General features: G+C 48.8%; 1 protein-coding gene across 8 annotated transcripts in view; it reads left to right on the forward strand.

The window, feature by feature from the left end:
- Positions 1-16,372, forward strand: part of dab1a (DAB adaptor protein 1a) — a 189,363-nt gene extending 172,991 nt beyond the window's left edge. For 6 of the 8 annotated variants that reach the window (XM_076726332.1, XM_076726333.1, XM_076726331.1 and 3 more), the window contains 7 exons: positions 6,682-6,744; positions 6,854-6,950; positions 7,816-8,222; positions 8,819-9,014; positions 9,103-9,251; positions 10,599-10,695; positions 14,244-16,372. In XM_076726332.1, coding sequence (XP_076582447.1) covers positions 6,682-6,744; positions 6,854-6,950; positions 7,816-8,222; positions 8,819-9,014; positions 9,103-9,251; positions 10,599-10,679 — 993 coding nt within the window. In that variant the 3' untranslated portion in view covers positions 10,680-10,695; positions 14,244-16,372. Of the gene's footprint in view, positions 1-4,382; positions 4,569-6,681; positions 6,745-6,853; positions 6,951-7,815; positions 8,223-8,818; positions 9,015-9,102; positions 9,252-10,598; positions 10,696-14,243 lie in introns of all 8 variants that reach the window. The other 2 variants (XM_076726339.1, XM_076726336.1) reach the window with 2 other exon arrangements.
- Positions 16,373-16,401: the final 29 nt, after the last annotated feature.

Here is a 16,401-nt window from a genome sequence, read left to right on the forward strand (position 1 = left end):
ACTCTTCCTGCTGTTAGCATCTCTCCCACATAGCGATCGGGCGTGATTGTCCCCTGAGAGGTTTGCTGGGACCCAGTGCTCTTGTGCAGCGTGCTGTGCTCCTCCTCTTGCTTGTGCCATAGCTGTGGTGGCCGGCGGCCTTCTCCTCGTGCCTCGTGGTGCCTGCTCCTCGTGGTTAGCTGGGATGCTGTGCGTGAATGTGTGCGTGTCGTGTCAGTTTGCTCGATGAAGCATGCCTGGCTGGGATTCGCCAGTGGTGAATCCAATACAAACCCGCATGACCTTATCCCAGATTGCTCCGAACGTACGTTTTGTCACTGTCATATCTTTCCTTTAATGGATATAAATTATACGTCTGACTTCAAATGTGCATGGCCTCATGTTTATGAACATGTTTTTCACCCTGTTCATGCATGTATGAGTGTTTGCAGTGTAATTCTGTATGACTGTGTGTGTGTGTTTACGGCGCTGGTGTGTGCGTGGTGTATCTCTAAGCTCCTGTTATTGGCTCACACTGCCAGTGGTTAAAATGAAAGATGACCTTGACCACTGTCAGGCTGCACTATAACTCAGCTGCTCTTTTATCTGCCTATAAAGATGCTGGTTATATTCCCGCCTGATTTAATCTGCTAAAATCTTCACACTCACAGTAACCAGGCTGCTGTCCTGTGCGTGTGGATGTGAGGCTGTATGCGTGCGTGTGTGTGTGCGCGTTTCTGTTTGAACGCTTCATCCCATGTTGCTGTTGTGTAAATCAGTTTTCCCTCAGTCCATCCAGAGCCCACCAGCTCTGTGTGTATTCCCCTGCAGTGGGTCTTTTATCCTTAAACCGTTAAAACTGGACTCCTCCACGTCAGTACTGGCAGTCACAATCCCACTCTATGAGTTTTGGTAGGCTTGGAATCAGTCTCGCAGTTTTCTGGCTGCATATTATCCTCAGCTTTGGTAAGAAGCTTACCGGCACCATAGTATTTCTGTTCGCTCCTCACCCAGCCCACAACACATGCTGCTATTTGGATTGCCTTTGTGTTGGCAGGTGTCTGAACGTGAACAAATCCAATATTTCTCTCTTGTTGTGCAACCAATTGGACTAGTCGTCCATTCTGGTTTAGATAAAGCGAATTCAAGTCTTTTCTGCCTCCCAGTCAGTCAGAGGGAGTAAATTTAACCCAGGATCTCAGAAATGTGCGAATTTGTTTTGTGGGAAACGGCTTGTGTTGTAATTTTAAGCTAATTTTATTTGTTTTAAGATAAATCCAGACGCACAGAGGGCAGAAAACCGCCGCTGTGCTGCACTCTCCCTGGCTTGAATCTTTCAAGTGTGTTGCTCTGCAGTCAGAGATGTCACAGCAGGTCTTTTCCATCAGGAGTCGAAATGCTGCATTCACATCACACTGTTAATATGAGCAGCCTCAAGGAGAAATGGGGAATTCGTGATGGCGGCAATATCTTACATTTATTGGAAAGAACTGCAGAAGTGTCAAAAAGGAATGCTAAAATGGCTTCAAAGCTAATGTTGCTGACAGTGCAATATAAATAAAATCCATTGTTATTGCCAAGCCAGTGAATTACAAAGGAGCCAAATAGCCAACACAATAAGTCAGAGTTATAGTCAGATCTGCTTCACACATTTAGCACTTTAGGGCTGCTTGATCAGGTTAAATCATCATCCTGATTATTTTAATAAGTATTGAGATGACCATTATCGAACATGGTTACTCACTGATTTAGGAAACTTCATGCATTTATTGAACTTTAAAGCTCTTTTTAACAGAACATTTTCTAAAACTTGACATTTCAGCTGAAAAGAAGTAAAATCTAAATGTCGTATGTGCAGCGGCAGCGTGGGCTTACGTCTGACTTTTCTCTGAATCATTCGGTGTTGAACGTACACATACATGTGCTGAATGCTGTCCGAAGCTTCGAGTCTCTTCTAACTTATTTGAGGTTTTTTAGGACCACCACAGCACGCGACCCCGCCTGCTCTCCCGGTGCAAGCTCACTGTGTGTGAGTGTGTGCGTACTGGTGAACTGGTGTGAACTGGTTTCACCTTTCCTGGAGAAAAGCTCTTTTTCTGTCATCTTGGCTTGAGCTGAGCTAAACACTCCACCGCCTGGTTGAGAGCGAGTTAGAAATAATGTGTGAATACTTTAACACCTCTTCAGCCGTCACGGCGTGAACGCAGCAGAAGTACCTGTTGTGACATTACTGACCGGGGAATGACCAGAGGCTGCGGCGCTTATCTGACCGTCGCTATTTAGAGTGGATTTACGGTTTACTTCATTGGCGGGAGAGGTTCATTGTCTTCTCAGCAGAGGGACTGACAGTGGACAGTAGCGTTAGATGAGATCGTTGGTGTGTGTACACACCACACCTGGGACGATATGATACCGCAGGCAGAAATGTGACCTCCTGTCTGAAGCAATCTCTTCTGTTGTTTACTCTGTCACCTTCTTAAACGAGACAAATCAATAAAACACACACAGACACACACACACACCATGCCATTTCAATCTACTGATCCCTTGACCCTGGAAAAACTGAGAGTGTGTTGAATCAACAGAAGCCCTCTCTGCCTCAGAGTCCAGACGCAGAGGCCGGCAGAGGAGCGCCGACCGACCACGCAAACACATCAACTCTGCTCAAACACGGGATTAGCATGATAAGATTAATATATGAACTATATCTCATTATATATAAGTATATGATATGTAGTATATTTGAACTGTTTCAGTAGGTCATTGCTGTAAATTTAAAGCTGTGTCTTAATTGGCCGAGCTTCCTGGTTTAGATAAAGGTTGCATTAAAATCGCCCCCTCGGTCTGATGTGTGTGGTAGGTTCTGGTGTGTGTGTGTGATGTAAAGGGAAAGAAAAATGTCCTCAATCTGTTTGTGTTGCGCGTCTGTGTGTGTTTGCATGTGACAGTCGAGCAGTGTTTGCGGCATGAGCCGGCACGATCAGTCAGTCGGTAGGGGGTCAGCAAGGTGGCGCTAATTAAAGGGGCTGCGTTAATTGTATGCGGAACACATGTGCACAGGTAATTACTGTTTCCCTGGGGATGGCTAATTGATAGGTGGCGGCTGCACTGATAAAGATAAAGGGCCGGGCAAAGAGATGGCGAGAGTGTATAATGGGCACAGATGGATAATTGGCAGGGCAAGAGAGAGAGGGATGGACCGAGAGAGAGTAAAGAAAGGAAGGCAGAGGAGTGGGCGGCGTAAGACTTGTAGCTTTTAGCAGAAAAAACTGAGCTTTTTGATGTTTCAGTCAGGTAAAGTTAAAAAAACTCCAGATTCAGTGCAATTCATCAGTTGGATTTAAATCAACTATTATGAGTTTACAGATTTCAGGAGAAAAACATCCAGTAGAAAAATGTACAGTATTTCCAGAACTGATTAGTATTGGCCAAGCTGTTATTGTTCTTCAGTATCCGCTAATGATGGCCATGCTTCATGCTTTCATCCAAAGAAAAGCATACACTCAGCAATATTGTAGTGCACCAGCTATTCTTGCTTTGCCAGACCAATCTGCACATCATGAGTCGGTGCCAGTGCTGGCGAAAGGTCTGGCAGAGCCCGTCATTATTCTGCTGTGGCTGGAAAAAATATTGGAGGATGTTTGTACAGTGAGATTTTTCAGGCGTGGGTGCAAAATACATGCAGACACATCAGCACAGCTTGTTTTTAGAGCGGCTCAGATGCGTGAAGGCGCCGACTCTCAGCTGCCGGCTGCTCAGGGAACACTTGTTAGTTGCACAGATTCATTTTTGGCTTTGTTTTTTTTTCATTGGATTTGTTGTTGATGATAAATAATAATAAGCACAATGCCGGCCTTATCCTGTAAAATTTAGACTGTAGTCACTTTGATGGGGATCCAGCTCGTGACGATGCAGAGCGGGCCAGCAGGAAGGAAGCTGTTTCTTCCTATAATGTAACATGCTGCCTCCCTCTGCTCTCACATACAGCATGGCAGATGATCCAGCCCCTCTTGCTGTGTCTGCCTGCTTGTCGGCCTGTCTCACACTGTGTTTCCTGACACAGGGGAGCAGGCTTTACTGAAACACAAAGAGGGTTTAAACCCCTGCTCACTGCTGTAGTTTAGACTAAAGGTAGGGATGATCTTTAAACCTTTTTAAATCTTCACATGGGCTCTAAGTCTGGGAAGAAGAACCTTGCTCCGTGCCTCCTTACTGTGTGTGTGTTTGCGTGCGTGAGTGTGTTTTGCCTGCAGACCATCATATTTCCCTCTTAAATGAGCCTCATTTCACCTCGCTCCCTTCTGTCGCACCCTCCCTCTGAGTGTATGAAAACAACTAATATGCTGGTGTGTGAGCCCACTTCCATTCCACCCGCCATCTAACACTTGGGGTTGTGATTGCAGAACGGACATGAACACACCCCGCACCACCACCATCATCATCAACCTCACCATTATCATGCTCAGCCCCTCCAACAAGAACAAACTGAACAGCAGCAGGAGCAGCAGCAGCAGCAGCAGCAGGAGCAGCAGCAGCTGGAGGAGGCAGTGGCAGATCTGATAGGCTTAGATCTGTCAATGACGACCCAGGTAAGGCGCTCCACGCACGGTGCTCTTCTTGTTGTGGTTCAGACGAAAGCGAGGTGTTTTCAGTCTTTGCGAGGAGGGAACATACTGTCCGAAAGGTTGCTCATCAGCCCTCGTGAGCTGCCTCTTCAAGCATATCCTCAGATGATCTCCTGCCCGGCGTCCTCCTCTGCACCGCACCACTTCTGTTCTCCTCTCGTCGTAAGTCACCCCAACTCTTGACCCCTGTCATTTATGAATAAAACATGAAGCCGCGCTGTTGCATAGTAACCAGGCTGAGGCAGAAGTCGAGCTGTGTATGTATTGGCGCGTTCACACCTGCATGTGTGCGTGTGAGGAGAAAAAAACACGCCGGTAGTGCTGAGCGGAGGTCCTTTAAGGACGGCGTGGACGTAAAGGTCAGATTGTCTGTCAGAGAAGCCGGTGGGGGTCGGAGGGGTCAGCAGCCAGTGGCGGTCATCCCGCCTGCTGACACACTCGCAGACAAAAGCTGCTCAGAGCACATTAATAAAGCACTCATAACACTCTGACAATCACAGCGCTCTGACCCCACCGCACCGCCGCCACACGCGCAAAGAATTCAGAGTCGAGCGACTTCACTGAAAGTGGACAGAAAGTCTATAAACCTCGAACACTTCCTGTCCTGTGAACACTCGCTCCTGCGGCGTCTCTCCTGCGCCGGCGGTTTCTGTTTGAGGAACATTAGCAAACGCTCTGCGGTATTGACTCAGCGCCACAGCACTCAGTAACAGCTATAGGAATTTATTGTGTTTTAGCTGAGGAGGAGTGTTTCTCAAAATGTGTTTTTGTGAGTTTAATCCCATGGCCGGCCTGTTATCAGTCGTCATGGATGCACCATTTTGCGTATCACGGATATCTGGCTCATCGTCTTGTTGAGTTGATCTTTATCTGCTGTGCTAGACTGTGCAACAGTCGTCCATATCGCAGCGTCCTATCCCCCCTCCTCTCGTTCATATCCAGACCCATAACTGTAAAACACCATGCCCACAGATCCATTTTCTGATACATGTAAAAAGAACTTGTGGTGTTCGGGTGACCTACGAGAGGCAAGATATTCTAAGAACATTCATTATCTCAAAAGAAATTATCCGCATCCATGATTTATGCTAATCTCTGACCATGTATTCAAGGCTTAAATTCCTTTACGACTAAAAATAGAGTTTCCTTCACTTGCCACCGGCCTAAAGATATTATTAATGTGCAAAAAATGGGGGAGATACTAAAGAGAGGGATCATGGGGAGACTGTGAAAGGAAACAGAGCGATACAGAACAAATTCAGATCAAATAGAAAGGCTGCTGTGTTTGAAAGTTACTCCCTCTGAGGCACACCACACATCCTCTACAACAGGGGAACATTAATGACTGATCCAGAAGGAGATACTGGTACAGTGATGGTGCAGGGGGCGTGGCAGTCTGCTTTTAAGACCCCCATTCCAAAAAATGTCGGGATGTAAAACAGAATGTGACAATTAGCTAATCCTTTTTGACCAATGCGCTCCTGAAAGCAGCACAAAGGCAATCTGTTTAATGTTTGACCTCATCAGCTTCATTGACTTTTGTAACATTTCGCAGGTAAACAGGTTGATTGGTAACAGGTGATTTGCAGATTGCGTTCCGTTTTTATTTCCATTTTCCAAAGCGTCCCAACTGTTCTGGAATCAGGGTTGTAGATCAGCTGGTGGAAAGCAAAGTGCAAAATAATCATTAAAAGAATATGAAATAAAACTAGAAACTGCACAAGAGCGTTCAACTCGATCTTAGGAGGCCTTCAGTCTGCAGCGCACGCGGCACCCACGCACAGTGTTGTACATGTGGAGCAGATGACAAAGATTGTGATAACTCTTGGTAGGTATGTCATCATAATCAATCATTTCATCTCATTATCCCATCTCTCCTCACCCCTTCTGTTACGTCGTCCGCCTCGCTGCCGCAGTTCTCAGGTAGGTGCCACCAACGTGCCGAGCTGGTGTCGTGCTGCATGCAGTGTGTGATGCATGTTGCACTGGAATGTAAACTGACCCAGAGAACCAATCAAGTACAGCAGTATTGTTATTGTGCCTGACTGGCAGTGTGTGTGCTCTCTCTTCTTCTCAGAATATCAACCAATTAGAGATTTTTGGAGACATGTCCACACCTCCTGACATCACCTCTCCATCGGTGAGTAGCTGTCACACACGCACAGTTTGTGATTTACATCTCGTGAAGTCCCCACTCTGTTTCCAACGCTGAGTTTTCTCTTGTTTTCCCTCCATCGCGACCTGCGCAGACCCCCGCCTCTCCAGCCAACACCCTCGACCCCTCGCAGGGCCTGCAGCCTCCCACGGAACTGTTTGCTCCCTTCAATCCTGCGTCTGTGCCCTCAGGTGGGACCTTGTTCATTTGCTGCTTAAGCACAGCGCTGCTACGAGCGGAGGGGAAACAAACGCGGCGGGAGAGAGCGAGCCGAGAAGGGAGATGAAGGCGAGGTGGAGAGTCGGAAAATTCGGAGGCAGAGGGCAGAAGGAAGGGGGGGGTGAGATAAATAGAGAGGGACGGGATAGAATTGAAATGTAGATGAGGGGAGGGGAAAGAGGAGAAAAGGTGGTATTGGTTGCGTGTTGAATATGAAATGCATCATTAGCTTGCTGCCTCAGATGCCGCTGATGTACCTGTCGCTGAGGCTGCTGTGGCGGTCAGAAGAAAGTAATAAAACATGCTGAGATGATTGCAGTGAAGACTCCTCTGTATGCACGGGGCTTCTGGGAATTAGACACCGGTGTGTGCTGTTAGTTTCTCCCTTTCCCGTCCTTCCTCCCCCTCCTCCTCGCTGTGCCTCCTCCCTCTCCGTGCGTGTGTCGGCGTAGCGGGGCGGTTGGGGTTAGATGTCAGCTTTCTGTGCTGTAGGTAACAACCGGAGACCAGAACCAGGAGACGAGCGAGTCTGTAATAGAATAAGCTTCCAGTGATGAGTTTGAGTGATTTTAATGAGTGTGTGTTGAGCTCTGCCTTTTCATAATGACTCTGCCTCGTTCTGGAGGTAATTATGATAGTTCACCATGACCATTAAGAGACGCCACATTATCTGCAGGCAGAAGTAGGGCAGCACTCTCTGGTGATGCATGGGTTATTATCTGTGCAGACGAAAAGCAGCAGCACCTCCTCTTTTGTCCTGTTTTTTTTTGCCTTATCGGTAAGATTTTACAAAATATTTACATTTTCTGTGGATCTCTCTCTCGCCCTCACCACCAGGTTATGTGACGATGGGAGCAGTGCCCCCCGGCCACTGGTCCCAGCAGGCGTTTGCCGCCCAGACGCCGCTGGCCTTCGGGGTCCAGTCTCCCCTAGGTCCGGTAGCCCAGGTGCTGCCGGGCGGCCAGCCTCTCATCTGGGGCCAGGCCAACATCTTCCCTGCCACCCAGCAGCAGTGGGCAGCCATGGCAGCCGGAGCCTTCCCCCCCACAGCCTACCTCCCTGCCCAACCTGTGGGCACTCTGCCCGCCGCCATGTTCCAGACTCTCACCCCCGTCACGACTGTGACTCCAGCCGGCGAGAGCCACTCAGGTGCTGGAGCCAGCGCTTCAGCTCCCTCCCCTTCAGCGTCGTCGAGTCCGCAGCACGGGGAGAGGGCGAGGAAGATGGGCAAGGAGATGTTCAAGGTGGGGGGTTAATGAATGAAGAATACTGATGAGACCAGGATTAGGATTTCTGCTGAGAACTCCTTTTTCCAAATCTTTGTGGTCATTTCTGTGCAAAAGAAGAAATTAGCAGCAAATTATTTAACCCAGAGAAACCAGGAAGTGTTAAACTCGGGAGGCGAGGAACAAACAGCAACAGAGGTCCTCAAGCACGAGTCAATGCCTCGTCTTTGAAGTCTTACTTCTAATCTCAGAGTGGTGCCTGAGTACAACTGGAATTTGGTCGAAACCAAACGAAATTCAGCGTGAGCCTCCGTGGAGTTTGTTCTGCCAGTGGTCTTAGTTATTATGGTTCAGGCCAAATACTGTCACATGGGTGAGACTGTTGATGGAGGCTGAGTCCAGAAAGCTGTAAGAATGGGTTCAGATGATAGAAAAAACATCTTGAGACCAAGACAGGAGGCATTAAAACCCGGTTTTTAGCCACATTGATCAAGCTCTCTTTATTAGATATGTATGACAGTATGACGTTTTTGATGGGAGTTACGTTACGTTTTGAATGTCCATGAGTCAAAGTGTGAAAGTCCTCCCTGAGCAGTGTTTCCTTCTTCCTTCAGGATTTTCAGCTGGCGAAGCCTCCGGCCATGCCGTCGAAAAAGGGCGATCAGCCCAGCTTAACAGGAACCTCAGAGGCATTCAGCACTTACTTCAGCCGTGTGGGCACCGCCCAGGACACGGACGACTGTGACGACTTTGACATTTCTCAAATGAATCTGACACCCGTCACCTCCACAACACCATCCACCAACTCACGTAAGAACTCCAGCCGCTCGTGTTGTTGCCTCTGCTCTAAGAACCGTGCGTTTTATCTCCGTCTGACCCGTCTCGTCCCGCCCTGCAGCACCCACCCCAGCCCCCAGGCAGAGCTCTCCCTCCAAGTCCTCAGCCTCCCATGTCAGTGACCCCCCCACCGACGCCACAGACCCGCCCACAGACGACTCGTTCGGGGAAGCAGAGGGCAGCCCAAGTCGCAGTGGAGAGGAGGATGCTGTAAGTGTGTATAGATGTGTGTGTGTGTGTGTGAGGATGGTGGAGGTTTGTGGAGTAACTCAAGTGTGTGTGCCTTTAATAACTCACTCCTTATGCTGCTATACCCTGAGCAGCGTGTTTATCTGCTGATAAATAGCCTTTGTAGCCGTGTTGGCGGGCCAGGTAATCACTCCGGCTGATTGGGGGGCCGATGCCGGTTTGTCCCGTGCTGTGCGAGTGTGTTTGTGTGAATGTGCACATGAAGCGTGTGTGTCTCAGTAGCCCGCCTGCATAAGCAGACGGTTCGGTGTGTGTGTGCATGGTCAACACAGCGTTAAATTAGCTGGTGGTGTTGTCAGGGACATCATTAAGCTGTTATTAATACCAGCCAGGTAGCGTCCATACATCACTACTTCTGTACGGACAGACTCATCTCTGCTGAGATAGAGGAGGAATAATGCCCCAATTCTTCTTCCAGGGGCAATTAATATTTATTTTACCAGCAGCACCTCGATCGGAGAGAGAAAGTGAGAGAAATTAAGCAAAGATGATGAGATAAAGAGAGATTTTTCAGGAGGGCGGAGGAATTCCCTTTGCCTTTGACCAAAGTCCTTGTGGAATGAGTGACCTTCTGAGACTCGTCCGGTACTTCCTGTGCCATTTTTCTTCCAGCCTCTCTCTCTTTTTTCTTTCATGCTTGCCTCTCTCTTCTCTTTCTCTCCACTCTCCAGGCGTGAAACATTAGTTTTATGCCTTCAATCCGGTTATTATTGGAAAAAAAAAAAAAAAAACTTTCACAGTGCTGAAAATGTCAGCATGCCCGAAAAACACACAGAAGCTTTACACAACCCGGAGAAACGCGCGCTGATGGCGGCACCGAGCGAGTGAGTGCGGCGAAAAGGTTACAAAGAAAGAAAGGACAGGAAAGACGGAGCGAAGGCAGAAAAAAACAGCCTCCCGCTCCCTGCGGGGAGAGGGTGTAAAAAGCAGGAAGCGTTTTAGGAAAAAAGCAGCGGATCGATAGAGCGAACTCCACAGAGGCTTTCATAATAGACAACTGTAAATGAGGGCTCGCACGTGTGTGTGTGGTTAAGTATGTTTGTGTGTATTCACAGATGTGTTTCTGAAAGCGACGGCCTGTGTGGGCTGAGCTCTCTCACTCCGACTGTCCTTATTCCTCCTCCAGAGTATTGACACCTTTTCTCTTTTGCTTCCTGTTAACGTCTTCTCTTGTAGTCTTTACCGATCCTCCTTTCAGATTTACTCTTCTGTCTGCCCTCCACTCTGCACTTACTTCCTCCTCTAATGCTCCTCCATCAACTTCTCTCTCTGCACTTTTCTCTTCCTTCCCCTTCTTCCCCTCTTTAGGCGTGTGGTTCTGGGTCGCCCTGCCCCAGTGAGACAGCAGAGCCCAGCCCAGACCAGGCCAGTCCAGAGGCTGGGAGCTAGATAGCAGCAGGGCAGGGTAGGTATGGATGCCTCTCCTCCCTCCTAACTCCTCCTCCTTTAGCCTCCCTGCCCTCGCACCTCCCGCTTCCATCAACCCGTCTGATCTCCCTGTGTGCTGCATCTTTTTTCATCTTTCCCTCCTTCTGTTGCATCTCTGGTCTCGTTTCCACTTCCTCGTTTCTCCTTCACCTGCTCAAAGGAAGGCGTGTGCTCGACCGCCTCTGAGTGGTGTGCATGAGTATTCGCTTGCGTTTCGTTCTGTGTGTCGTAGCCTCACCTGGAGTTTTGTAATTATCTCTGTTATGATGTGGCATCGTGTGTTTGAGTTTTTGCAACAATACATGACGAGTTCATCACGCATGATCACTTTGGCCATAGTGCTCTGTGCCCTCATCGTGTCCTGTCTTTCTGACATGTACCTAAATCACACCCAGTTCCCTAAATAGCACACATCTCACTGGGAAAGCCAATCGTGTGTGACAGCCAATCAGAAACTGTGCACTTCACTGAACAGGACGTCTTGTGGGATTTGTCAATGCCTCGTGCAATATGCTGATCTCGGATGTTTAGCTTAATTTAAAAATGATGTGTGCTGTCATTTGAATGCATTATGCATGTCACATGATGTAATGTAACTCACAGTATGTGCCTTATTGTTAAGGCGATCAAAGTGATAGAGAAGCAGCTGCTATCAAAACTCAGAGAACTGCTGATGTGTGTGTTCGATCCTGCTGGAAAACTTTCAAAGTAATTTCCTTTGGAGACATGTCAACATGCGGCTTGCCTACACGAGGAGACAGAGCGACACAAACACGCACGCACACACACACACACACACACACACACACCAAAGAGGAGAGCCATTTTGATCCCTGCCTCCCTACCCGGAGTCCTCACCCACACAATTCCCGGCTGTGGCTCCTTAATGATAGCTGCTGGCACTCACACAGGGAAAAATGTAATGGTTTTGTTTTCATCAGCTAATACTGGGGTGCCAAGATTAATGACTGCCCCGACATAATTGGCATTAATTAAAACCCAAGAAGCCTTCTAGTCCTTCCCCACTCCAGGAGAGGAGGAGGGGCGGCTGAGCATCCTCTCTCCCCTGTTGGCCGCCGTCCTCGTATTCAGCCGGCCTGAAAGCTGCAGGGCAGCAGGTGGATGCGAGCCTTAAGTGGGAGGACGGATTGTGGAGTGCCGAGTGGTGAATCTGGCTCCTGACTGACTGCGTTATGGCCACAAGCACTGAGTTTTTCCTCTGTAGTAGGTGGACAGCTTTGGTCCCGGTCCAATGCCGCTGCTCCCATATGGTGTTTACTTGCTCAATCACATCGACTTTAGACATCTCCCCAAACACACACCCACACCTGTGCAATAGGCCCGGCTATTCCCCAGACAAGAACACCTGTGATCGATACTGTCGCCACCTGTGCTCACACTGGAGCCAAAAATATGTGAGAGCGTGTTCGCTGCCGGCCAGGACCGCCTGTCCTGTCCTCCCCCTCCCACTGCGCGGCTCCGACAGACATGTGTTCAGGCTGGTGGGAGTGTAAGTGTTTTTTTGTTTTTTTTTCTGGGGTGATCTCATCATGTCCAGCGAACGCTCCCGAGTCTCAGCCGTGAAATGGCCTGCTTCCACAGTTCACTGAGCAATCTTCCCGCTGCCCAGGGCGTGTCGCTCACACACACACATACACACACACACACAAATGTCCACACGAGTACCAGCCAGGCCGAATATTTTGGCCTTCAGGCTGGTGCTACGCCAGCACATCACTCATACCTCCGCCCAGGCCCTCCCCTCGTCCTCTCTCTCGGCCCGGGGTTGGTGGAGCTGAGGCGGCCCCGGCTGGCAGAGCCGGTTAGATGATGCGGGCTGACACTGCCGGGCTGCGCTCTGGTGCAGGGGCTGAGCAGTGTGTGCTCGCTGTCACTGCTTGTCTCAGCCTCTTTGTCACCTCTCAGGGCTGCTGGCAGCTACTTTCTGCTGACTGTCCGGCCTTGGCCGGCCCTACAGTTACAGCTCTGTATCCCAGAGCCCAAAGCTGAAGCATCCCTCCAAACCTTTAACCCCAGTCTTCTGGTCAGGTGGATGCAGATTGTGCAGCAGTCAGGCTTTGGTGGGATTTTGAGCTTTTTTGCCTTCGTTTTTTTCCCCCAGATACAACTATCCCACGAGAGAGCTGCAGTCAGACACAACATGAATCAGATCTTGCTTTATTTCTACAAATTTGTACACAGAATTGCCTTTAGCCACAACTAACCGCAGACATTATGAACATCAGCTGTAATTCTTTTCATTATAGAGAAATCAAATTTTCTCAGTTAATCAGTTCATTATTTTGCCCAAACAGTGTCAGAAAATAGTGAAAAATGGCCTTTACAACTTCACAGAGCCGGAGGTGGATATGTCACCTGTCAGTCCTGAGCACAGCATCGTCAGCATCAGCTCTCCACTGTAATGACATGCAGGAAATATATGACATTTGTCTAAATGTAACAGCCCCGTTTTCCTCCAGACGCTCGCCTGTTCCTCTCGACTCTACATTAAGGGAGTCTTTGCCTTTGTGGGTGCCGCCACGGCGCCTCTGAGTTTCACCTCGTGGCGTCTCAGTTAAGGGCAGCGCTCAGCGGCAGCAGAGGCTGTTGAATGCGATGAGGATTGCAGCGCTGTAACGTCATTTATTTTCTGGCCTCGAGAGAGAGTGTCACTCTTTTTCTCACATCAGCAGAAATTTCTGTCACTCCGGTCTGCTCACATCTTCAGGTTTCATCAGATTCTGTGAACGCTGGATCCGAATCCTCACATGGAAGTGACTGGAAGACCCCAAACTCTCTCTCTCTCTCTGCACAGAGTGAGAGAAGTCTTCCAGAACATAATTGGCCAGTCAGTGGTCTCCAATCAAGTTGTCTGCATGGCAGATTGAGTGGCTGGCTGTAATTATGTGTACGATAATAACGGGCCCATTGTGAGTGACTGCAGCAGGCTTGGTGCTCTGACTGCAGGGTGTTCCATCATCTGCTGTTGTCTTTCAGCTCAGCTGGAAAGAAATGCAGACATGATGACTCATAACTGGTCTTTCAAGGCGCTAGTTTATACCTCTGATTCATACTGGTCCTGCAGGGAGCCCGCAGAGGCAGAGAATATGCATGGGCGTGCGCAATGACACACTTCGAAAGAATAACTCACACACGCACACACACATATAAAAAGGTTTGGCAAGCCAGGGGTGAAACCGAGAGGAGGAATGATTGGACGGCTCCTCTGAAGCAGTGTGCTACTGCCACCTGGTGGTCGCACGAGGCACAGGAGCTTCCAGACCTTTGCGGATCTGGATCTTGCTTGTCGGGGCTTGCAGGTTGGCGATACTTGCAGTGCAGTCGGTTGAGAGGATGAATCAGAAACTGGGTTCCTCCCTTTTGATTATGCTTCATATCGTCATCATCATCATCGTGTTACGTGTGTGAACTGCTGAGGTCAGGCGTTACAAATCCAGGCAGGTTTTAATGGAGAAAAGCTCAGGCTGTTTGAAATCGCTGATGTTTTTCTTCTTTCGTGCACAGAAGGGGAAGGACCCTCTCTACGCCCAGATCAACAAAGGGAAGAAATAAAGAGACACACAGGAAGACAGACCTGACCAGCACTGAGAGAACAGGAGGAGAACCCTCACCCTGTGTGTGTTGTGAGTGTGTGTGTGTGTGTGTGTTTGTGTGTGTGTGTGTGTGTGCGATTATGTGTGTAAGTGTGTGTGTTGGCACATCTCCCTGCCTGGCCAAGCCCTTCTTCTTCTCCTCTGGCTAACAACCTCCCAGGAGGAGCCTCCACGCTCCCTCAGTCCTCCTCCATGTGCTCCTCCTCCTCCTCTCTGCAGTCTGCTCTCCTCCTGAGAGGAGAGAGCCCTCTCAGTCATTCACTCCAGGCAGGAGGGATATCAATCACCGAGACGGATCCAGTTCTCCCTCCACTGCGCTGTCTTCTCCTCTCCTCTCTCCTCCCTGTGGCGACTCACACCCAGCCTTACGGACATATCCTGCTCCTTCCCTTTCTCCCTCCTTCCCACCCTCCTCCTCCTCCTCTGTCTTCGCTCTCACGCTCCTCCTTCTGCCTCCTGCGTCTGGCCCAGAGACTGTGCTGCCAAGGAGGGACTGAATCAAGCAGTGCCTCCCTTTCTCCGACACAAACACACACGCACGCACGCTCATCGGGATTAGAGTGATCGCCCTTTGTTTTAACTGACTGAACCTGCATCTGTAGCGAGGAGATCCCAATGGAGGAGCAAAGACTCTTAACAGGCCTATCAGGGATGGCCCGTTACTGGGATCGCTGCTTCTGATTGGTTGGTTGGCTCGGGCGTTATCTCCCCATTCTTTGTGAGTGTCTGCTGGATCACTATGCAGAAACAGACTCTCTGGGAGCTACTCACACACCAACTACACACTTACTGTGCACACAGCCGTCAGCCTACATATACTCACCACACACACACACACACGCACACACACACACACACGCACACAGTCATCGCTCACCCTCTCTAACATGCATAAACACAGTAATTTGCCAAACGTCTCTCCTCGCAGACAGGCTCGCACCGAGGCCAGAGGACCAGACATACTGAGGAATGGACCCTGAGAGGGAAGAGCTGCAAGTCAAACAGATTCTGTGATCGAACTGTTCATTCTCTATAGCTTTTGTACAATACCGATTAAAAACAAAAAAAGAACAAATTGAAAAATGGAATTTTTATTTTATAAGTCAATCAAGCCGCTGGGGTCAGCTCTATAGGAGTTATAGAGTCAACATGGCTTTAAGGCATCTGATCGTTGGTTTGCCAAACTCATTTTGTAAATAATGATAACAACAACCATTTTGTCCACCGGACTTCTGCGCCATAAAATAGGAAGGCTTCAGTTATGCAAACTCTCGACGTTAACCCAAGCAATACCAACATATGTTTTCTTTTCCCTGTTTTGCCGTCATGTTTCGTTGCCCCCTGATGTCGTTCTGTTCTCGTGCATGGATGTTCTGCGTCTTTGTCTTAACCTCACTTACTAATCCAGCTGCACACCTCCCCCCCCCCCTGTCTGTCTTTTCTAATCCCACCACCTCGCATTATTAAACTGATTAGCTTCTGCGGTTTGTGTTACTCAAAGCCTTTATACACACCATAGCTCTGTGTGGCGGGCAGGCAGCAGACGCAGTGTCACTCACTGCAGCGCAGACTGCTCCTCTCCTCCGTCCCGTTCCCCCAGAATGCTCTTTAAGCACGGTGACGCTCTGCCCATCTGTCTGTCTGTTGGTCAGGTGCCAAACTGCTGCTGTCCGCGTGTGGACCGCAGCATCCTCCGCTACAGCTACATCAACTGTGATGCCAATGACCCCCTATTTTATGGCCAGAGTCCCCATGTCACTCGAGAACTCTTTTGGACTATGATGTTGATTAACTCGAAAATTTGACAACTAGAAGATGAGCAAAGAAGTTGAATAAAAAGGGAAACGTTGCTGTTTGAGTACATAACATTTCTAGACCTATTTTAACTTTACCTCAGCTAACAGTTTCTTAATGTAAATTGACACATTATTTTTATCTTTATGAATATGACATTCTACAGTGGGTTTTTAGATGATTTTTTGGTTTTCTCTTGATTTACGTATTCCACCATGTATTACTGTTACAAATAAACACATCCCAAATGACTGATATGTCTGTTTATGTGTCTG

This window comes from Chaetodon auriga, chromosome 3 (genome assembly GCF_051107435.1).
Source record: "Chaetodon auriga isolate fChaAug3 chromosome 3, fChaAug3.hap1, whole genome shotgun sequence".
Taxonomy (NCBI): Eukaryota; Metazoa; Chordata; class Actinopteri; order Chaetodontiformes; family Chaetodontidae; genus Chaetodon; species Chaetodon auriga.